The 24,647-nt window shown below is 45.6% G+C and overlaps 1 protein-coding gene across 2 annotated transcripts; it reads left to right on the top strand.

The window, feature by feature from the left end:
* The first annotated feature begins 8,723 nt into the window (after positions 1-8,723).
* Positions 8,724-23,861, top strand: LOC138790088 (putative defense protein Hdd11). Of its 2 annotated transcripts, XM_069969042.1 has the most exons (6): positions 8,724-8,832; positions 10,601-10,812; positions 16,974-17,122; positions 19,901-19,992; positions 20,624-20,711; positions 22,742-23,861. In XM_069969042.1, the coding sequence occupies exons 2-6, from the start codon at positions 10,611-10,613 to the stop codon at positions 22,805-22,807; spliced, it is 597 nt and encodes a 198-aa protein (XP_069825143.1). In that variant the 5' UTR covers positions 8,724-8,832; positions 10,601-10,610; the 3' UTR covers positions 22,808-23,861. The 2 variants fall into 2 exon arrangements, with proteins under 2 accessions (XP_069825143.1, XP_069825144.1); XM_069969043.1 differs by lacking the exons at positions 8,724-8,832; positions 10,601-10,812 and adding an exon at positions 16,574-16,673.
* The last annotated feature ends 786 nt before the right edge of the window (positions 23,862-24,647 follow it).

The raw sequence follows: 24,647 nt of genomic DNA, 5'->3' as shown, positions 1-24,647 counted from the left end.
ACCTAATTGTCTACTATTGCACGACTACCCCAACCCAAGGTTTCCTGGGGTGTCTTGTACGACATTCCGGGTGTCACTTGGTATTGACTATTTATATCTTGTTTGGATTGTTTTATCACATTGTTTTTATCCTATCCTCCCTTTTTCGTTGTCTTGTCTATCTGTGTTGTCTTCTGTGCTTCTTCTCCCCTTGTGTGACCCATCTCACCTACTAGACTGTTCATATTCCGTGGAGCTGGTGAGTAGATCTACACATTACCTCTTTAGTGCTTAACCTATTGGGATACTTAATGATGGTGAGATTAATGTCTTTAAATGTCCATGGCCTCCATTCTAATGCCAAACGCAAACTCGCTCTGACGGAATTCACTAAAACTGGGGCGGAGATAGTGTTTCTCCAAGAAACCCACTTTGATACTTCCGGGAATTTTAATTTTGCTAAGCACCGATATCCGACCTCATATTCGGCCCCCTGTGATCGCAAGCGAGCGGGAGTGGCCATCCTCATCTCTCGTACATGCCCCATTCAGGTTCAGTCCTCGACATTAGATGCTGGAGGTAGATATATTATTCTTCAAGGTACCTATAGAGGCCTGCCTATAACTCTCTGTAACATGTATGTCCCCAACTCCCACCAGATACGATTCCTAAATAGACTACTACTCAAACTCTCCCGGCTACCCCCCTCCACCCTTGTTCTTGGAGGCGACTTTAATGCCATTTTCTCTGAACGCACTGACCGTTTCTCTCCGACTAATACGCAAACCCCGCCCGCGGTAATTACCTTGGCCAGAGAGTTTCGCAAGGTGATTCGCAAATTCTCCCTATACGACTTGTGGAGGATTAACCATCCCTCGGACAAGTCTTATTCTTTCTACTCCTCGCCACATGGGACATTCACACGCATAGATTATTTCTTTGGAAATGTCCCAGCGGTGCGGATTATGAAAGATGCCCACATGGGTCTCATCACATGGTCGGATCACGCGCCGGTGATTTTAGATCTCAAAGACTCTGCCATGTTCACTAAGACGTGTCATTGGCGTCTTAATGAAACACTCCTAAAAACTCCTCATCTGAAGGATAGCCTAACTACTTCCTTGACGGAATATTTCACCATTAATACAGGCTCGGTGGGGTCCCCGGTAACGCTTTGGGAAGCCCACAAGGCGGTGATGAGAGGCCACTGTATTTCCCTGAGTACTAAATTAAAAAAAGATAGGAACCATATGATGGATAAGTTTACTGCTCAGCTGCGATCTCTAGAAGCTAGATTGGTTGCCTCCCCTTCGGTGGCACTGCTGCGGAAGGTGATGAGTGTTAGAGCCAAGATAAAAAACCTAGCCCTACATAAAGTTGAAAAACTTCTCATGTATACGAAGCAGAGGTACTATGAAAGAGGCAATAAAGCCCACACTCTCTTAGCTAAACAATTAAGGGACGATGCTGAGCAGCGAACGCCACATATCATTAGAGGGCAAAATGGTTCTCTTCTCCATGACCCCTCTGCTATAACAGAAGCCTTCAGGGAATACTTTGCCCATCTCTACACTCTCCTGGACGCCTTACCGCAGTCCCCGACTGATCGTACACAGCTAATTGACGCTTTTCTATCAGACTGTAAGCTCCCCACCCTGCCTACAGAAGCCCATGAGACATTAAACTCAGAAATTACAGCCGAGGAATTAGGAGAAATTTTGAAAAACCTGCCCAACGGTAAATCCCCGGGACCTGACGGGCTGACCTACCTTTATTACAAATCTTTTGCCCCCATCCTCATCCCCCACCTCCTAACAGTGTTTAATAAGTTCCTCCAGGGAGAACCTATCCCCACATCTATGTCCCATGCTTTTATCACACTGATCCCCAAGCCAGGGAAAGACCCTCTAAGCTGCGGTAGCTACCGCCCTATTGCGCTCCTTAACGCTGATTTGAAATTGTACACTAAGATCCTTGCCACGCGATTATCTCTGTGGCTTCCCCAACTCATTGACAAGGATCAAGTGGGCTTCGTGACCTGCCGGCAGGGGGGAGACAACACTAGACGGGTGATCAACCTAGTAGATGCAGTGAACCAGGAGAAGGGATCGGCCCTGTTATTGAGCCTTGACGCAGAAAAGGCCTTTGATCGCCTGGGGTGGTCCTTCATGCTTAGAGTGTTGGAAACGTTTGGTATAGGGGGGGCCTTCCTCACAGCGATCAGGGGCCTGTATACTTCTCCATCTGCAGCAATTAAGCTCCCCCATGCACTATCCGCCTCCTTCCCGATACATAATGGCACAAGACAAGGTTGCCCACTCTCACCCCTGATATTTGTCCTATGTATTGAACCCCTGGCGGCAGCGATACGTCACCACCCGGATATCCATGGTATTCAAATCAGGGGAGTTGACTTTAAGCTCTCCTTGTTTGCGGATGATGTCCTACTGTCGATCACTCAACCGCACATCTCTCTGCCCAATCTACATACTCTTTTGACCCGCTTTGGCCATCTCTCAGGGTACAAAGTCAACACCCTTAAAACAGAAGCCCTGCCCATTAACTTGCCGGAACCCTTGTTGACCAACCTGAAATCCAATTACAAATATAATTGGAAGGAACACTCCCTCAAATATCTAGGAATACAGATCTCCAATTCCTACTCCTCGCTATACACGCACAACTTTCCCAAACTCTTCTCTGACATACGAACCTTGTTGGATAGATGGCACACGCTACCTCTCTCGCTACTAGGAAGAATAGCAGCAGTTAAGATGACACTGCTACCCAAACTCAATTACTACTTTGAGACTTTGCCAATCCAGGTCCCTCTTACTGCGCTTAAATCATTGCAAGCAGCCATACTCCGCTTTGTTTGGGCTCGTAGACGGCACAGAGTGGCCAAAACTATACTGTTGGCGCCCAAATCTTTCGGGGGGTTAGCCCTTCCGGATATACTCTGCTATTACTGGGCAGCACACTTGCGCCATATTCCAGCCTGGTCCGCACTGCGAGCTTACTCAAAGTGGATGATCATTGAGAAACTTTGGCTAGCTCCCACTCATCCCAACTCCTTTCTGTGGGCTACCTCAGACACCACCCTTTCAGGCCCTGTCTTGGGCCCGATCGCCCACACTAAACGGATCTGGAATACCTGCATGCGCAAGTTTCCCCTAACCTCCCAACACTCCCCAATGACCTCATTCCTATTCCATCCGAAATTCCCGGACAGCCTCACCAGTGGACTGACAAAGCATTGGTACGCTAACGAGCTATTCCGATTTGCAGACATTGTGAATCCGGCAGACCGCACCTTGCGATCCTTTGTGAGTCTTTCGTCTGATTTTAACCTCCCTCTTGCAGCCCAGTACCAATACCTTCAGATAAAACATTACATGTTGTCATTATTCTCTTCTGCTACGGTATCACTCCCAACAGATTTTGAGAGACTTTGTAGGGCAGGTGTGTCTACCAAGGGCCTTATCTCTGACATATATAGAATTCTTAAACAACCCTTACCGGATACCGAAGTGAGGTATCCCTATATGGATAAATGGGAAAATCTTTTTGGACGACAGCTACCCTCGAATGTGTGGGGGATAATCTGGGACAGGGCGGCTAAAACGTCTATATGTGTCACATATAAAGAGAACCAATATAAAATAATGTACTTCTGGTATTATACTCCAGAAATTTTGCATGCCATGAACCCAACAATTCCCAACATATGTTGGAGGTGCCAACGATCTCCGGGCTCTCTTCCACACATTTACTGGGCCTGTCCGTCTATTACCCCCTACTGGACGATGGTCAAGGGATTACTTAGTGAGATCTCGGGACTGGATATCCCGTTAGATCCAGTCTTTTACCTGTTTAATGTAACCACGCTTAAAGTTGGTCGTACTACCTTAAAACTCCTGCTCCATGTCCTCACAGCTGCCAGATGTTTAATTGCAAAATATTGGAAACGCACTGCCCCTCCGACTAGGGAGGACCTTTGCGCACGCATTCTAGATGTGAGAAACATGGAACAGCTGACGGCTATGCTTGATAACAAAATGGACCACTTTAAAAAGGTCTGGCGCCTATGGGAGGTATACTGGGAAGAGAGAAATATTACCCATCCACCACCGCCCCGGAGACATCAGCCTTAACAATCAGAAGACTATCCCCCCTCCGTTCCTGATTCCCCTCTGTCGTACTCCCCCCCCTCCTCGTGTTTGTCTTGTCTAGTCTTTGTTTGTCCCCCCCTACCCCATTTTTTTTGTTGTTTATACAGCAACATGGGATGTTGCCTATGATTACTGCTGCTAGGATGAGTGAAGTTCCCTATATCTACTTGTATTAAGCTTTATGTGGTGATATGTCAGTAGTCGCGGCTGCGATCCGTGCTTTCCGTTGGACTGCCTTAACTTTTGGTATTATGTTCCTGTTTCTTATCTTTCTCTATCTGCTTTTATGCTAGAAAAGAAAAAAAAAACGAAAAACAAAACTTTAATAAAAATACAATTAAAAAAAAAAAAATGGCAGAGCTGATAATATACTGTATTACACACCCATATATGGTAAAGAAGGTTCTAGAAAGGGGGAGGTCCTACTGAGCCACCAACCTCCTCTCTAGCTAGGGGGAGTATGTTATGTCCCACCTAAAGAAGGCTGAATCATAAGAAGTGTAGAGAAAGTCCAGAGGTAGCAGAAAGAGAATTTAGAGTTTGCTCAGCCTTGGCTCACATAGGCCTAGATTGTAGCCAAGAGAGGTTAATACCAGGGCATTCCCAGTTCTATCCAAGAGGTACTCTCCAACTCCAGTCTACTGGTCATGTTTTCCCATACATCCCAGACAGCTGTGTCCACTTCACATATCGGTCTCCTGTCTTTACTTCTTTTTTTTCGGAGCGATTTGCCAAGCTCATTTATGGCCCGATTAAAGTTCACCGCCTTTATAAACCATCTAAGATCCTTTGTGTGTGTGGTTGTTTTTGGGTTTTTATAGTGCATTTGAGGAACAAACTAACCAATGCAATATAAAACTATTTCCTTCTAGAAGCCACAAATCTAAGCACATGTAAGATACACCCTATACACCCTAATGGGGTCATAAAGGGGACATGAATTATTCAGGCCAGGCATATGACATATGGTGCTCAATGGCGCACTGGGCACCACCACACTATGTAAATGGGAGCTTTATAGTCCTAATTAAGTTACAGGTACCATCTGGTTGCTTAGTTGGTTTGGACAGGTTGAGTTTGGCGTAGAAGGGCCATGACGGCTATAGGTAAAGTAAGGGTTAATTATAGAGGTGGAAACGTGATCTTGCTTTTCCTGCTCTCGAGGGTAATAACACTTGTACAGTCCGGGAGCTCAGATAATTAGTAATAACAGGTTGCTGTAAAGGATTCTTCACAAAGCCTTTGTTTGGCCCATGGGTGTGATCTGTGAAACCGCAGCTCCACGGCTGACGGTGGACGGATCCATTACCACGTGTGAATGTCTCGGCTGGAGGAAGCTCATGACAAATGAATGAAGACCCGAGAGGATTTAGTATTTCTGACAGAACACAACGTCTTGGGATATTAGCTTACACCAGAAGTGAGATGGTAGGATTGTTCATCCTCTGAGGAATGTTAGTGAAGAACAAGAGATAAAGAACCTTTTCTTCTGTCACACCCCCAGCTGAGAAGATCCTTCATGATAGCCGGGCGCCTGTTACCATATGCACCACCCGATACCATGGACGTGCACACTGAGGCAGGGCCTGCGGATCATTGTCTTCGCTGATCACACTTACCTCTCTGCTATCTAGGATTCCTGAGTGTCTATCAGCTCTATCTTCCTTCTTCTCCTTCTGCTCTCTAAGGGTCCTATAAGACAAAGTGATTTTTAAACGATTAACAATAAACTATCGCAAACTAGATTGTTTATCGGTAACCTGAAATCGTTCACCATATTACACAGAACGATAGTTGTTAGTCACCATCGTTACTACAATCATTTACTCCAAAGGTGTCAAACTCAGGTCCTCCAGCTGTTAGAAAACTACGATTCCCACAGGTCGGCGCTCGCTTGCACCCAGAGGTCACCCTGTGTAAGGGTATATGCACACTGGATTCCGGATTCCACTGCAAAAAGCGTGCAGAATTCCACCCGTTTAAAGGGATAGTCCACCCAAAAATTTTTTCTTTCAAATCAACTGGTGCCATAAAGTGCCAGAGATTTGTAATTCACTTCTATTAAAAAATATCAAGTCTTCCAGTACTTATCAGCTGCTGTGTGTCCAGCAGGAAGTGGTGTTTTCTTTCCTGTCTGACACAGTGCTCTCTGTTGCCTCCTCTGTCCATGTCAGGAACTGTCCAAAACAGGAGCAAATCCCCATAGAAAACCTCTCCTGCTGTCCAGACTGGAAATAATACAACTTCCTGTTGGGCATGCAGCAGCTGATAAGTACTGGAAGGCTTGAGATTTTTTAATAGAAGTAAATTACAAATCTCTGGCACTTCATGGCAGCAGTTGATTTGAAAGAAATTTTTTTTGGGTGAACTACCCCTTTAAATGCAAGATTGCTCCTTTCCATAGAGAAAAACGGGATTTCCGACCGCCGGTGCACACAGAGGAAATTTACGTGTTCCCCCCAAAGAGAATTGACATGTCAATTCTTTGGGCGGATTCCGCAAGAGGAATCCTATAGAAGTCAATGGGGCTTGAATTCTGCTTGAAATCCGCTTGCGTTCCGCTTGATTTCCACTCGGATTCAGCTCCTATTCTTCCAGCACAGAATAGGCGAGGAATTTAAAGCAGAAAACTTTCTGCTTCAATTTCTCGAGAATTGCTCAGTGTGCACATACCCAAATAAGGGCTTTAGTTCACATGATGGGATTTTTTGGCCGTCATTGACGACGGCCATCATGAAGTCTTTTGATATTAGCTAAAGTTGGCCTTCATAATGATTATGATCATTATAGACGGCCATGCTTAGTAAATATCGGACGTCTTTTTGACAGCTGTTGGCAATGATGCCCAAAGAATTCCAGCCAACCACTGCCCTCTCTCCTGTCCCATATGTTATTCACTGCATATCCAAGTCCTGATCACCTCCATTTCCTGAATCCGCTTCTTCCTCTGTGCATGCCCTCATCTCCTGAAACATCCTCCTCTTTGGCCTTCCATCTAACACTCTTGCTCCCCTCCAATCCATCCACTCCCCTCGCTCCTCCTCTGCCTCGCCCCTCTGCTGATCCCATCACCGTCCCTCCAATGCCAACAAATTCACTTTAAACTGTTAACACTGACATACAAGGCCGTCTACACCCTGTCCCCTCTGTACATCTCTGACCTGATCTCCCGATACCGCCCATCACACAATCTCTGATCCTCAATCTCTGATCCATTTGTGCTCTCCCCTTGTATACTCCTTACACAACGTCTCAAAGACTTTTCCCATGCTTCCCCTCGAACTCACTACCCCGACACATCCGGCTCTCATCCACCATCACAACCAATCAAGGCAACATAAAAAATATATAGTAAGTTAGGGGAGTGTGATGGTGACAGAGGAACTGGTGATGTGGGGTGAGTGGATGGTGATGTAGTCATGGCACAAGTAACAGTGGTCATGGTGGCTGGAGGGCTTCCACCAGACCTCCCACACCCCTTCGGATGGTGCAGCACTGACAGGGTTACAATACGATAATAGTCCCCAGGTTTATACCCTTTGGGGGAGATTTATCAAACATGGTGTAAAGTGAAACTGGCTCAGTCGCCCCTAGCAACCAATCAGATTCCACCTTTCATTCCTCACAGACTCTTTGGAAAATGAAAGGTGGGATCTGATTGGTTGTGCTCCTTTTTCCCTGTGACCAGAATTCATGAAGCATGCAGTGCTAAACCACCGGGGTGGTGCGACTGCCGCTCAGGAATCGAGCCTGTCCACGCTGTGAGAGTCATCTATGTCTCAAGACAAGTGCTGCATTCTGCAGAGGTACTACAAGACCAGTCAGGGGAGGAGAAGTTGCGTTTCTTGCCGAAGGGCCCCCCTGCTTCACCAAGTCCTATTTCGGGCTAATACCAAGGACAGCTCCTACCAGCCTTTCATGTTGGTGCCTAGTACCCCTGCATATGCCCCACTTGTGACAAGGTCGGATTCTGTGGTTTCTCTCTTAAAGACTGCAGTCCAATGAGGGTCAGGTATTTTTTCCTGAGTTGTGATGTAATTACAACTGGGGGGAAAATGAGTTCCGGTGACCTGGTGCTGCAGAGGCACAGGGACAGGTAAGTAGTGCTTGTTTATTATGTTCCCCCCTGCCCCTGCCTCCTGGAAAATGATCATTTTCACCTGTGATCTCCTTTAATTTTAAGGCAGTAACAATTATAGCTGGGAAAACTTACAGGTTACTTGTCTGCAGGCCTTGAAGGGGTGATCCAGCAAAAAAAAAAAAAAAAAAAACGTTTTTGGGGGTGTTTGGAAAATAAAAAAGTAAGTATACTCACCTGCCCTGATCCCCTGAGCTGCCTCATGGCTCCCGGTCCTCGCTGCTTCCTGCTGCCTCCTTTGATCCCTTCATCCTGGTGTCGCCCACCTTCCCCCACCTGTTTGTGCCCAGTTTTTGTCTCTCGTGTAGCTCGGGATTGTGACGCTAGATATAACATGCCTGTACTCATACGTAGGTTTTATTGCGTGTTGTTCTCTGCCCTCTGGTTAATGTGCGCCTGGATTTCGCAACGTTAAGTAACACACTGAGGTTTATAGAGAACGATGAAGTGACATCCAGAGGGCGGAGAGGAACAAGTGCGAAGACGCTGAAATCATCTCTACAAGCAGAGAACATAGAGGATTCCCACACTGAGCTCCCAGAGGTAAGCGGCTCCCATCATGTCGCCTCCATATACCGTCATGTCATGCATCTAATATAAGAAAACATAAAACAAACTGCTTTAAAGTCACCGCAGGAAATTAGAGGAGACGTTTATTATAGAGTATGTGCAGAAGCAGCGGGACATGGTCTCCTGGTACCCGGGGCAAATTTATATGCAATGTGCCCCCTATGCAGTATAATATATGTGCATATACAGCGTGCATATACTATATGGGTATACAGTGTATGTGTATATTATATATGTATATACTGTATGTGTATACTATATGGGCATATACTGTATGTGTATACTATATGGATATATACTGTATGTGTATACTATATGGATATACACTGTATGTGTATATTATATGTGCATATACTGTATGTGTATATTATATAGGTATATACTGTATGTGTATACTATATGGGCATATATTGTATGTGTATATTATATGGGCATATACTGTATGTGTATACTATATGGGTATATGCTGTATGTGTATACTATAAGTGTATATACTGTATGTGTATAATATATGGGTATATACTATATGTGTATACTATATGTGCATATACTGTATGTGTATACTATATGGTAATATACTGTGTGTTTATACTGTATGGGCATATATTGTATGTGTATATTATATGTGCAGATACTGTATGTTTATACTATATGGTAATATACTGTATGTTTATATTATATGTGCATATACTGTGCAGCTTCTTTATCTTTGCTGCTTATTTCGATTTGTATCTATGTTCAGCTAGCACCACTCAGCCATGATCTTATCGGAGTGCTAGAATATGACACAACACCGATGTAGTGCTGATCTGACCCCTGACTATGTTGATACTGTATGTTTATACTATATGTGTATGTGTATATTATATGTCCATATACTGTATGTGTGTATTATGTCCATATACTGTATGTGTGTATACTATATGTGCATATACTGTATGTGTGTATTATATGGGTATATACTGTATGTGTATATTATATGGCAATATGTGTGTATTATATGTGCATATACTGTATGTGTATATTATATGGCAATATGTGTGTATTATATGTGCATATACTGTATGTGTGTATTATATGGGTGTATATTGTATGTGTGTATTATATGGCAATATACTGTATGTGTGTATTATATGGGTATATACTGTATGTTGTGTGTATTATATGGGTTTATACTGTATGTGTTTATTATATGGCAATATACTGTATGTGTGTATTATATGGCAATATGTGTGTGTATTATATGTGCATATACTGTACGTGTGTAATATATGGCAATATACTGTATGTGTCTATTATATGGCAATATACTGTATGTGTACACTATTTGGGTATTTACTGTATGTTTGTATTATATGGCAATATACTGTATGTTTTTATTATATGGATATATACTGTATGTGTATATTATATGTGCATATACTGCATGTGTGTATTATGTGGGTATATACTATATGTGTATATTATATGTCCATATACTGTATGTGTGTATTATATGGGTATATAGTGTATGTGTATATTATATGTGAATATACTGGGTTTTCATACTATATGTCCATATACTGTGTGTTCATACATTTGCATACGCTTTGTGTTTACACTATTCCTGTATATCCAATATGCCGTATACCAGGATCTCAGATATAATTGTGATCACGGTTTGGAGTGTAAGGTTTAGTGTGCACTACGCCTGAATGAATGTGAATATCTTTGACCATCTCTGTTTTTCTATCCCCCACAGTTTTGCTAGGATGGAAGTTCCTGTAAGAATCTTTACTTGTCTGTTGCTCGTCCTTCTTCCCATTCATTCCAATGGGTACCCAAATGGAAAGGTGGAAGGTGTGTGCGGCACAATGATGCCCTCACATAGAGGGCTGGATGCTCAGAGTTCCCCTTCTCCATATTGGCTAAGCTTCTCCAGAGTCAACTACACAGGGATGGAAGGATTCAACGGTAAGTGATCGATATATATATATATATATATTTATTTATTTACAGGACAGAGACTCACGCTATATACTGTATATACAGGACAGAGAATCACGCTATATACTGTATATACAGGATCAGAGCCGTTTTAATACATTGGTGGGCCCAGTGCACAGCCCTCAAGAGTGGGCCCCCCCTTCCCTTTCGGCACATTGTATAATGTACTGAATTTGCCCCCACACTGTATCAAGAGCCCCAATACATACAGTAGTTACCTTATAACACTATTTCCACCATACAGTGATTACATATTACATAAAAACTGCACTAAACAAAACAGAAAGATATCACCAATGATACCATTACATAATACCGCCACATCATGACCCCTAACACTACAATCCTATAACAGAGTGCAGTTACATCCAGTGACTCACCGGGGGCGTTTTCTCCAATCAGAGTCTGTCACCTTTTCTTTTTCTCTCCATCCAGCCTGGGCCACCTTGAAGTCTTCTCCTGGCTGTGAATCTTCTCTCCAGAATCTGCCAGACAAATATTTTAGGCTCCAACACATCCAGTAGTTAGGTCCCTTGTACCCCTATACAGTAGTTACACCCCTCTGTACTCCTACATAGTTACACCCCTCTGTGCCTCCATAGTTTTAAGGTGTCCCTGTAGTATATAGACCCTCATGTGCTCCTCCAGTTATATACAGCCCTCCTGTGCGCTCCCCCATTAGTATATAGCCCCCCTGTGCACTCTCCCCAGTAGTATATAGCCCCCCTGTGCTCTCCCACAATAGTATATAGCCCCCCTGTGCTCTCCCCCAATAGTATATAGCCCCCCTGTGCTCTCCCCCAATAGTATATAGTCCCCCTGTGCTCTCCAATAGTATATAGACCCCTATGCTCTCCCACAATAGTATATAGCCCCCCTGTGCTCTCCCCCAATAGTATATAGCCCCCCTGTGCTCCCCCCAATAGTATATAGCCCCCCTGTGCTCTCCCCCATAGTATATAGACCCCTGTGCTCCTCAATATGATATAGCTCCCTGTGCTCACCAATAGTATATACCTCCCCTGTGCTCCCCAATAGTATATAGTCCCCTGTGCTCCCCAATAGTATATAGCTCCCCAGTGCTCCCCCATAGTATATATTCCCCTGTGCTCCCCCATAGTATATAGCCCCTCTGTGCTCCCCAGTAGTATATAGCCCCCTGTGCTCCCCAGTAGTATATAGCCCCCTGTGCTCCCCAGTAGTATATAGCTCCCCTGTGCTCCCCAGTAGTATATAGCTCCCCTGTGCTCCCCAGTAGTATATAGCTCCCCTGTGCTCCCCCATAGTATATAGCCCCCTGTGCTCCCCCATAGTATATAGCCCCCCTGTGCTCCCCCATAGTATATAGCCCCCTGTGCTCCCCCATAGTATATAGATTCCCTGTGCTCCCCATAGTATATAGACCCCTGTGCTCCCCAGTAGTATATAGTCCCCTGTGCTCTCCCATAGTATATAGCTCCCCTGTGCTCCCCCATAGTATATAGCCCCCTGTGCTCCCCCATAGTATATAGCTCCCCTGTGCTCCCCCATAGTATATAGCCCCCTAAGCTCCCCCATTGTATAAAGCTCCCTGTGCTCCCCAGTAGTATATAGCTCCCTGTGCTCCCCCACAGTATATAGCTCCCCTGTGCTCCCCCACAGTATATAGCCCCCTGTGCTCCCCAGTAGTATATAGCCCCTTGTGCTCCCCAGTAGTATATAGCTCCCCTGTGCTCCCCAGTAGTATATAGCTCCCCTGTGCTCCCCAGTAGTATATAGCTCCCCTGTGCTCCCCAGTAGTATATAGCTCCCCTGTGCTCCCCCATAGTATATAGCTTCCCTGTGCTCCCCATAGTATATAGACCCCTGTGCTCCCCAGTAGTATATAGCCCCCTGTGCTCCCCCATAGTATATAGCTTCCCTGTGCTCCCCATAGTATATAGACCCCTGTGCTCCCCAGTAGTATATAGCCCCGTCCTCCCCCATAGTATATAGCCCCCTGTGCCCCCCCATAGTATATAGCTCCCCCTCCCATATAACATTGAAAAAAACAAACACTGTTACTCACCTAGGTCCACGCGTTCCTCTTCTCTTCCCTCCTGTGGCCGCACTTCCTGTGGTCACAAGAGGCTGCACTCCCCTTACCCTCGCGCCGACGCTCCAGTGACGTCGGGCGCTAGAGGGAGAGTGCGGCCTCTTGTGACCGCAGGAAGTGCGGCCACAAGAGTGACTGACCGGGAGGGAGCCAATGGCTCTCTCTCTGTCAGTGTCGCTGCTGCTGCAGCGCTGAAGCGCCGCAGCAGCAGCGGGCGGGGGCAGCGGCGGACGGGGGGGCCCTGCAGGGGGCGCCATGGAGGGGTAAGTAGATTACCCATCCATGGCGCTCCCCCCTGACAGGCTGGTGGCCGGAGCCCTGTGCGACCGCATTGGTCGCACATAGCAACGGCCGGCCTGCTCGGGGGGGCCCCTTTAACCAGTGGGCCCGGTGCACGTGCACCATGTGCCCTCTGGTTAAAGCGGCCCTGTACAGGATAGAGAATCACGCTATATATAAGTGACACAATGAGTGTTTCCTCATCCTCCATAATGGGACCATCTCCTGCAGACATGCTCACCAGGTGGACCCCCTGACCTCCTCTCTCTCTATCACACGGCAAAAGGTTCTTAAAGTGACAGTGACACTTTAAAGTTCTGAAATGTCATCAGATTGCTATTAACTATACAGGTTGCTTCAGGTTGATGTATTCTGCCCTTTGCCGGGCAGCTCTTGCTTCAGCCTGTGTGCTAATGTCGCCAACCACCAGAGAAGTGTGAGCACACAACAGGAAAGGCAGACGCTGTTATTTCTTAATCATCGTAAGGTCGGGTTCACATATGGCAGCTGCGTCCCGCCAGTTCTCCTTTTTTTTCTTATTTGGACACAACTGATGGGAAACTTGTGCACTTAGTTTTCCCGTTACTTGTGCAGAGCCAGACAGTAAAGTGTTGCATGCAATGTTTCACAGGCCGGCATCACATCCTCATCAGGACCATTCTCTCTCATGGCTCCCCTGGACTTGTCTTGGCATTATACTCTTGCCATTCTGCCTTTTTTGTGCCCAGACTGCCACTTCTATTTAAAAGTTTCCAGTCTTCCAATACTTATCAGCTGCTGTATGTGTAGTGTCCCAGCGTAGGTGTGCCACTAAGTTCTTCTCGCACCTGGGCAAAGTAACTTACTCAGGTTCTCACAGTGGGATTTGGTCAGATTGTATTCTGTGTTTTTCCCACTAGGTGTCACTACTGTGTTTTCTGTATGCCCTATGTTATGCACGGCTGGCGAAATGTACTGGTTTGACTGTTTGTCTCATGTTGTTCTTATGTCCTATCACAGGTGCAGGCATGTTTTTCCTCAAATTTCTACCTATCCTCTTCCTTCTCTCTTTGCAGACACAGCCCCATGAATCACTAGTTTGGCCCCTATAAAAGGGGGGTTAGTTTCTGGTGGGAGAGTCTTTAAGTTCAGTCAGTAGAGGGAGCAACACAAAAATACACAGTTCCTGCTGCAGTGAAGCCAGGGCCTGGCTCAGGTCAGGACCCTTGTCAGGGACCAAGAAACAGATTTACTTTTGTGCAAGTAACCACCGCTAGCATGCAGTGCTAGCTTCCTTAGGAGGAAAGGGCATCCTCTGAGGATAACCTTGTCCACGCCAGGGATACTCTTAGCAAGACACGGGGCAGTATACCTGAGTATGGTACTGACCCCAGTAGGACAAAGCTACAGATAACGCCTATGTATCCTGCTGTAACGCACGGCTATTCTGAAAGTTTTCAGAAAGTATTCTTCCCAGTGCAAGGACCTGGGACCTCATACTACCTTTATAGGATGGGTATCCTGACACTGTAGGGTATAAGGCGGTCAGATACGTGAGTACGAGTATTTTCTACTTCTCTTTCTTCTCCTCTCATCTACACTATCCTGGTAGAGTACACAGCTACCTTGGACAGGGCCCTCAAGACGCTCCTATACTCTACTGTCACTTCTGCAGTTACTCCTTCTTCTACCTCTCGCCTGCACCTCCAGTTACTGAAGCCTTATTTTTTGTATTGCACTTAAGAACTGTTGCCGGCGTCCAGGGGGGGATGTAAGAGGGACCAGAGCCACTCACCGTCCTGGAGGGGAGGGGGGGGGGGTTGGTGCTGTGGGTTGGAGCTGCTGCTGCTCACCGACGTCCGGGGGTGGGAGAGGGACCAGAGCGGAGCTCTGCGGCTCTATGCGGCTGCTGGGCAGGAGTCCTTCCGCTCACCGACCTGCGGGGGGGGGGGTTGGGGGTGTTGTGGTGGGGGCATGGGGACCAGAGCGGAGTGCCGCGGCTCTATGGGGCTGCTGCTACTCACCGACAGTGACGCACCCCGGGGGAACCCGCTCTGCACCGCAACCGACCGGACCTCTGTGATCTGTCTCCTTGCTCTGACCGGAAGCCGCTGCCCATTTTACAGGCTGGTTGAGTACAGGCTTCAATAAAATGGCGCCGCCACCCTGCCCCATATAATTCTGCTTTGTACTGCGCATGTCTATGCACATGCGCAGTAGACAGCGACGGAACCTCAATGTAAGTGAACCAGACGGACTCCGTCGGTTCACTCTAATGATGTGGAGTTGCCGTATAGCGTCTGTGTGTGTGTGTCGTGAAATGACGTCACACACAGACACTATAAACATGGCAGCCCCCTGTGCAGGAGTAAATTTTATAAAAAATAATCAAACACTAAGTTAAAAAAATAAAATAAAATCCAACACACTTATTTGATCTTATTACTTTTCATTAAAAAATTTCCAAAAATGTGACACTGTCCCTTTAAGTAAATGGACGTTATTTTGTTTAAGCCACTGCACTCTGTCTATTATTCTGCTCTTAGACACCAGGTTATATTTGGGTTATCGGAAGAGGTACCTGTCTGACCGGGGATGGGTACCAATGCAACTCCAGGCTACCGTGACAAGTGCCCAAGTGACCCACACCCACCTAACAGCCACAACACCACCAAAGCTACCCCAACAAGGTCACTCGCCCCGCCTTGCCGCATATGTCCTGCAGGAAGTGGTGTATTCTCTCCAGTCTGACACAGTGCTCTCTGCTGCCACCTCTGTCCATGTCAGGAACTTTTCAGAGCAGGTGAGGTTTTCTATGGGGATTTGCTGCTGCTCTGGACAGTTCCTGACATGGACAGAGGTGGCAGCAGAGAGCACTGTGTCAGACTGGAGAGAATACACCACTTCCTGCAGGATATACAGTAGCTGATAAGCACAGAAAAAGGTTTCGTTTAAATTAGACATCATTTTTAAATGTGTAAAACTTTCTGGCCGTAGTTGATTTAAAAACAATTTTTTTTTCTGGAGTGTCCCTTTAAGGCCGGGATACAGATACACTGCTCTTGATAAATTCCCATCATAGGGGGAGCTTTATCAAACATGGTGTAAAGAGAAACTGGCTCAGTTGCCCCTAGCAACCAATCAGATTCCACCTTTCATTCCTCACAGACTCTTTGGAATATGAAAGGAGGAATCTGATTGGTTGCTAGGGGCAACTGAGCCAGTTTCACTTTACACCATGTTTGATAAATCTCCCTCATGGTGTAAAGTCAAACTGGCTCAGTTGCCCCTAGCAACCAATCAGATTCCACTTTTCATTCCTCACAGACTCTTTGGAATATGAAAGGAGGAATCTGATTGGTTGCTAGGGGCAACTGGGCCTGTTTCACTTTACACCATGTTTGATAAATCTCCCCAATAGTGTTCTGAGCGGAAATATCTAGAAGCCAAGCCGACCACATGGCACAGCGGGTCCATTGCCGGTTACACATTATAGGTGGGGTGTTGGCTCTTGGTAGAGGGTAACAGTTATAGGTTAATATCTAGATGTGACCTGAATTATTTTAGTCCTGATAATGTATTCCCTAGCCAAATGGATTTCTCTATACCAGGGATGGGAAACCTTCGGCCCTCCAGCTGTTGCAAAACTACAATTCCCATCATGCCGGGACAGCCAAAGCGAAGCTTTGGCTGTCCAGGCATGATGGGAATTGTAGTTTTGCAACAGCTGGAGGGCCGAAGGATCCCCATCCCTGCCCCATACAGTTTGCTATAACCATCATGTCTTATTTTGCAGTCACTATCCTTAAAGGACCCACCACCATTGACTTCAAAGGCTTCATGATTCAGGCCCGGGCGCCCAATGGTAACACCCCCCAGGGCACCTTCATTTCCCCAAGCCCGGATGCCCAGGTCCTGAATTGCACTAATCCTAATGTACTTCACGTAAGTTCCGTCCAAGTTTCCAGAATATTCAAAAAACATCAATTCTTTTTTTCCGCCTTTGGTAAATGTCCACAGCATCTTGGTAATGTTGGTCACTGGCACTATTAAAGGGGTACTCCAGCTAAAAAATATTTTTCTTTCAAGTCAACTGGTGTCAGAAAGTTATATAGATTTGTGATTTACTTCTATTTAAAAATCTCCAGTCTTCCAGTACTTATCAGCTGCTGTATGTCCTGCAGGAAGTGGTGTATTCTTTCCAGTCTGACACAGTGCTCCCTGCTGCCACCTCTGTCTATGTCAGGAACTGTCCAGAGCAGGAGAGGTTTTCTATGGGGATTTGCTACTGCTCTGGACCGTTCCTGACATGGACAGAGGTGGCAGCAGAGAGCACTGTGTCAGACTGGAAAGAATACACCACTTCCAGCAGGACACACAGCAGCTGATAAGTACTGGAAGAGTGGAGATTTTTAAATAGAAGTAAATTAGAAATCTATATAACGTTATGAAACCAGTTAAAGGGGTTATCCATACAAAAACATGGCCACTTTCTTCCAGAGACAGCACCGCTCTTGTCTCCAGCTTGGGCAGGGTTTTGATGCTCAGTTCCATTGAAGTGAATGGAGCTTAAAGGGGTTATCCAGCGCTACAAAAACATGGCCACTTTTCCCCCTACTGTTGTCTCCAGTTCAGGTGCGGTTTGCAATTAAGCTCCATTTACTTCAATGGAGTTTCAAAACCCCACCCAAACTGGAGACAACAGTAGGGGAAGTGCCATGTTTTTGTAGCGCTGGATAACTCCTTTAATTGCAAGCCGCACCTGAACTAGAGACAAGAGTTGTGTTGGCTCTGAAAGTAAGTGGCCATGTTTTTGGAGCACTGGATAACCCCTTTAATTTGAAAGAAAATTATTTTTGCTGGTGTACCCCTTTAAAGTCAATGCGGATGTGCAGCAAGGTGACTTTATAATAGTAGCGTATAATAGTAATGTAGAGACAATAGAAAAATGTCATCAGTTGAAGACCACCCGGTCCAGCTTGTTGTGTACGGTATATGGGACGGTTCCCCGGTTACTATAGTGCTATTCTACAGTTCTAGCTATTGGACGTCTACATTTGTCCTGCATTGATGATCGGCCCTTTGGGTCCATTTACACAGAAAGTTTTTCTGACAGATTATCTGCCAAAGATTTGAAGCCAAAGCCAGGAATGGATTTGAAAAGAGGAGAAATCTCAGGCTTTCCTTTATGACCTGATCTCTGTTTATAGTCTGTTTCTGGCTTTGGCTTCAAATCTTTGGCAGATAATCTGTCAGATAATCTTTCTGTGTAAATGGACCCTTAGACCCGCCTCTCTACTCCTTAAAAAGGGAGGAGGGGGACTAAAAAAGTTGTAGGGAAGGAGAAGACTTTTGCCGCTTTCTGCTCCCCAGACAACCCTATAAGATCTCAGAGCCCTAGGTGACCTCTGAAACCCACCCCCAGAGCATTATTATTCACCTCCACCAAATTTTACAGCGGGCACAATGCAGCCCAACCAAACCAAGACTCATCCATCAGAAACCAGATCCGGAACTGGGATCAATCACTGCAAAGACCATGTCACCTCTCTCCAGTGGTGGTGGCCCTCCATCTGATGCCTGGCATTGTTCCTGGTGATATAAGGCTTGCATGCAGCTGCTCAGCCATGGAAACGCATGCCTTGCAGATCCCAGCGGGAACAGTCTTTGAGCTGATGTTAATAACAGATGAGATTAGAATATCACCTGCACTACTCTGTGAGAGAAATATTGTGCTGTATAACATTGGGTTTTTACTCACTCGGGACTATGGATGATTGCAACAGGGGTGCATCTCATAAAATGGCATATTGTAAAGACAACAAATGCAGTAGAACGCTGAGGGCACTCACCAAGAAGTTGCGGTCTATCTTTATTCCAGCATGTAGTTAAAAACTTCAGTGATACATATCACTGTTTAGCAGACGCCAAACTACTTCACAAAGACAACATAGACTTGATGGCCATTTTGCGCGCATGCGTACTTCATCAGATCTGATTAAGCGCACATGCGCGCGAAATGGCCGTCATGTCTATGTTGTCTTTGTGAAGTAGTGATGTGATGAATAGTGATATGTATCACTGAAGTTTTTAACTACATGCTGGAATAAATATACACCACAACTTTTTGGTGAGGGCCCTCAGCTTTCTACTGCATTTGTTGTCTCTATAATACCAGATGAGGTTTGGTCTCTGCATTCTGGAGTCAGCAGCATCGGCGTCTTTTATGTACTGCGCTCCTCTGCTGACAGGTGACCCTGCTCCCTAACATTACATGGTCCATACATCAAGTTGCTGCGGTTCCCAAACGCTTTCACTTCTCAAAAATACATTAGAGCTGATGGGGTAAGATGTAGGAGGGAGGAGATTTCAGGGACTGACAATGGTGGCCTGTATTACCACACCGCCCTGGTATCAAGGGGCACTATACAAAGACCCATTCTTGTACATAGTTTGTATAGGTGACGGCACTGGTCGGGGTTGGACGTTTTACATCTGTAACAATAAGGCTGAATGAAATTCTAATAACGTGTCACACAATACTTCTGTCCATGTAGTGTAGACCGCCAAACAGCCAATACCAGCAATAACAACCTACTATGTCAGTAGATACCAGAGTTATTATAGGACTAAATATAAAACCCTCCTCTTTCTGTTGCCCTCATGGGGTATAATGTATATCTGCTATTCCTAATCATATTATATTTTGTCATGTGTTTACAGGGTGCAGTCAGTCACACATCCCGCAGCATGAAACCAACTATATCTGTCATTTGGATTCCACCAAAACCAGCGACTACAGACATACAATTCAGGTAATGCAGCTTGTGCAGGAGTATAGTAACAGCTGCAGTATAGTAACAGCTGCAGCTTGTGCTGGAGTATAGAAACAGCTGCAGCTTGTGCTGGAGTATAGTAACAGCCGCAGCTTGTGCTGGAGTATAGTAACAGCCGCAGCTTGTGCTGGAGTATAGTAACAGCCTCAGCTTGTGCCAGAGTATAGTAACAGCCGCAGCTTGTGCCAAAGTATAGTAACAGCTGCAGCTTGTGCCGGAGTAAAGTAACAGCTGCAGCTTGTGCTGGAGTATAGTAACAGCTGCAGCTTGTGCCAGAGTATAGTAACAGTCGCTGCTTGTGCTGGAGTTTAGTAAAAGCCGCAGCTTGCGCCGCAGAATAGTAACAGCCGCAGCTTGTGCCAGAGTATAGTAACAGCTGCAGCTTGTGCCAGAGTATAGTAACAGCCGCAGCTTGTGCCAGAGTATAGTAACAGCTGCAGCTTGTGCCAGAGTATAGTAACAGCCGCTGTTTGTGCCAGAGTATAGTAACAGCTGCAGCTTGTGCCAGAGTATAGTAACAGCCGCAGGTTGTGTCGGAGTATAGTAACAGCTGCAGCTTGTGCCAGAGTATAGTGACAAGTCCATAACATTTTATTTTATTATTTTTCAGGGCTACAGTGGTGCAGAATGTCAGCACGTTCTGGATAAATGTGTTGAGTGATGTCCTCCCCCTGGCCGATGCAGGAGCTCAACTCTTGGTAATGAAATTGTGAATTATTTGTAGAGTTCACCAATTCTTATAATTGAAATTAAAAAATATTACAAAATTGTAGAACAAAAACCTGCACGACTAAAACCAAAGCATCAGGGGAACTATCAGCAGGTTAGGATATGTTCACACCTTGTTTTAGGTCCCACCTCGGGCTGCACGTCAGGAATCAGTGAAAAAAGGATGCGAACGTGCAGCCCGACATGCGGCCGACATTGCGGGACGTACACGGCTTTTGTGGTCGACTACGCTTTTGAGTCCTACACAAAAGCCGTGTACGTCCGGCAAATGAGCAGAACGTTGTCACATAAGGACTCCGTCCTGCTCATTTAAGTCCATGTGGCCGTCGGCTGCACCGCGGGCTGCATGTCGGGCTGCATGGCAGCATCCTTTTCTCACTTATTCCTGACGTGCAGCCCGACGTGTGGACAAAAACGCTATATGAACATACCCTAATCCAGTCCCCAGTCGATCGCAATGATCACAGGTCACAATGAACAAGCACAGGGATGTCGGGACGTGGATCGACTTTATTAAATGGATTTTATCTGCGTCCGAACCTGTGGCCAAAAATACCGAAACAGGTGATAGAAATCCGAGATTTTGCTTCACATTCCTGCAGGTTGACAATGTGCGCTCCTTCCCTTAGGCTACATTCACACGGGAATCAGATGTGCTGTTATGGCTGCAGAGAATGCGCTAAGTGTATCCTTACCAGTCAGTGGGGACGGACTGGGGGCAAAGCCTGAGGGGAGTCCCTCATGACAGGGATTTGACAGGAATGTAATTAAGGGGTTATAGAAAGGGTAAAAGGCAGACAGGGACAAGCAGGGGGAAGGATGGAGTGATGGTGGGGGGTAGTCCCTGTGGGTATAAACAGTGGGGGTGATTGGGCAGAGAGAGGGGGGGGGGGAGGAGTAACATAGGGGGACAGGTTATATAGGTTAGCTCCACAGGGGGTCGGCAGCCATTTTAGGTTAAGCTGTGGTGAAGATCTCCCGCCCACCCTCCCTGGTTTGTTAGTTATGGTCGGAAGCTTGGTTATTTAGGAATTGGTCGTGGGGAGTATGGTCCAGCAGCTGGTGGTGAAGGGGGGAAATGTAACTGTTTGTCATGGCAGCTGGGCGCGGCGGTGGGGGTCCTCGGGGTTGGTGTCGGTGGAGAAATATTTGGTGTGATGGGAGGGGACCTTGGAGTGGTTCCGGACTCCCTGGGCCTATGGAAAAGGTTATGGCAGGGCGGCAATAGTTAGCCAATGGCTTAAGGTAATACGACCTCCATAAGAGGAAGTTACAGTGGCCCTGCACTCCGGGTGTTAGTTGGTGTCTCTGGGTTAAGTGCTCGTCGGCCAGAGGCAAATCCTGGGTGCGGGGGGGAAGAATGTTTGGCAAAAAGCCGCCTGTGGGGTTTTGGGGCTCCGAGGACCGCCCCGTCGAATAGTAATGTACATTTATGTTACAAAACTGTTATATATATTGGTTATATATATTGGTTAATATTATAAGGATGTTTTTTAATAAACGGCTGCTGTGGCCATTATAATCCAGAAGTTGTCTGTGGTTATTCGGGAGGTTACCAGGGGTAAGGGAGGGAGGGGGGTGGTTTTTAGGGTAAAGGTGTTTTATGGAGAGACTTGTCAATACCCTGGTCATGGAAAGCAGGAGAGGTTTTCTATGGGGATTTGCTGCTGCTCTGGACAGTTCCTGACATGGACAGAGGTGGCAGCAGAGAGCACTGTGTCAGACTGGAGAGAATACACCACTTCATGCAGGACATACAGCACCTGATAAGTCCTGGAAGATTGGAGATTTTTTAATAGAGGTAAAATACAAATCTCTGCCACTTTCTGGTACCAGTTGATTTGAAAGAATATTTTTTTGGGGTGAACAACCCTTTAAGTTTCAATCAGATGCATGAAATAGTTGTCAATTTGCCCTGTCAGTTCTGCAGCACTGTAGGTAATGTGCGGGTTGACAGCGAGTGGGATATCCTTCCTTTACGGTACGTTCTGTCTTTCAGGCTCCGACCATCAGTCACCTCTTATTGTGCAGCTTCGGGCTCCTCTACGTTCTGTTCACCCTCTGAATTGCGGACACTCTATAGAGAGACCTCCATGTAAAACCTATAGCAGTGTCCGTTCTGCTTGACTTGTGAAGACGGACAGCTACGAGTATTATTTTCTGTATATGTTGTTTATCATGCATTGACGTTAGGGTCTGTTCACACTAACAGGATCTGCTGAAGATTTCATGCGGTTTACATTGAGATCTGCAGCCTGGATGTGTGAATGGACCTAAGGAAAAAAAACTTGATTTTCTGATAATACATATATTTCTTTTAATGTTTTTTTTAAGAATTTTTGGAAATGAAAGAAAAAAATGGTTACTGTCTGTTTTTTTTTTATTTTAAATTTTAATCAGCAGTTTTCACTTACAATAGGCTAATAAGTGTGTCAGGAGTCATCCTATAATCATCAGAGGCAGGATTAGGGGGGAAGGTAACGCCTACATACTGTATAGATAACAGAGGAGTCACCTTTACATCAGGTGAACTTTCCCTACCCAGTGACCTCCACACAGGTCACAGAGCATGCCTACAACACAGGTATCAATTGGCAATAGTAACAATTTAATTATAATCTCTGAATAAGTCAAAGAGCATGCCCACAAAACTCTCCCACAGAAGTGAATAGGTTATAGTCACAGCTCAACTCTCCCACCTTCCTGCTTTATGAGCTCTTGATGGGTTAAAGAGCATGCCCACAGAACAATTTACCTATAATCTCTGAGTAAGTCAAAGAGCATGCCCACAAAACTCTCCCACAGAAGTCGATAGGCTGTGATCACAGCTCAACTCTTTCACACAACATTTTCACACAACTATTAACAGGTGTCTGTAGTCTATGCTTAACCCCTATAAAAAGCAGCTTAGGCAAGATGGTTGCTGCCATGATAATGTACAAAAACTGGGAACAAATTCTACATATATATATATATATATATATATATATATATATATAAAACAATCCCTTTAAGTGTCCTATGATTGAACCAAGGATTTTTCTACAATGATCTGGCCATCATTTTGAAATGGACACCACTTCTCAGCATGTGTTAAAATAAAAACTTTTAAAAAACTTCTCAAGGACTCTAGAACTTTATCTCTGCAGCCACATTGACATAAAGCAGATGGCACTTTAAGTGTTAAAGGGAAACAATGAGCAGGTAAGGTATATCTAACCTGCTAATATATCCCTACAGCGCACAGGGGCGCCGAGGATGGAGAAAAGTTTCTTACCTTCATCCTCAGTGCTGTTTCTGTGCAGTTTGTAGCTATATTCTTAGGTTAATCAGGTAGTCTGGTGCACAGGAGACGGGACTACTGCCCCCAGAGCACCAATTCCAACCCACCCCCATCCATTCCTCTCCGTTGTTACACATTAGGGGGCGCTGCTTCTAGCAGGTAGTCTGAGACTTTTAGTAGACTTTAACTTATTGTAAAATACTTTGCAACTTAGGGGATACTTAAAGTAGAGTGTAACAAGGCAGATTACTAGAGGGGCAATGCCATACAGTACTGTACTCTGGAGGGGGTCCTGACAACTTTTATTAGGTTGCAGCTACTTGACAGACGTATAGAAAGACCACCAGTACTCTTGGTAAAGAATCCAACCTTTCTGGTGCCAAGCACATCCAGGAGTACTTGGCACCAGTGTGACACTGGTAAGAGTAGACCTTGGCGTTAAGTGAAGAGAAAGTGAAAGTAGGGGGGCACTTCGGCAAGAAACACAGCTTCTCCAACCCCTGACTATGCTTAATTCACTATGGAACACAGGACTTAAGACTTAAAAGGGGTAGTGCGGCGCTAAACAATTATTCACAAAATAACACACATTACAAAGTTATACAACTTTGTAATGTGTGTT

Source organism: Dendropsophus ebraccatus, chromosome 4 (assembly GCF_027789765.1).
Source record: "Dendropsophus ebraccatus isolate aDenEbr1 chromosome 4, aDenEbr1.pat, whole genome shotgun sequence".
In the NCBI taxonomy this organism is placed as follows: Eukaryota; Metazoa; Chordata; class Amphibia; order Anura; family Hylidae; genus Dendropsophus; species Dendropsophus ebraccatus.
This window is presented reverse-complemented; position numbering and strand designations above follow the sequence as displayed.

Coding starts and splice junctions, on each gene's coding strand:
- LOC138790088 (XM_069969042.1), top strand. CDS start 10,611: ATGGAAGTTCCTGTAAGAATCTTTACTTGTCTGTTGCTCGTCCTTCTT. Junction 17,123..19,900: donor CTAATCCTAATGTACTTCAC/GTAAGTTCCGTC, acceptor ATGTGTTTACAG/GGTGCAGTCAGTCACACATC. Junction 20,712..22,741: donor ATGCAGGAGCTCAACTCTTG/GTAATGAAATTG, acceptor TCTGTCTTTCAG/GCTCCGACCATCAGTCACCT.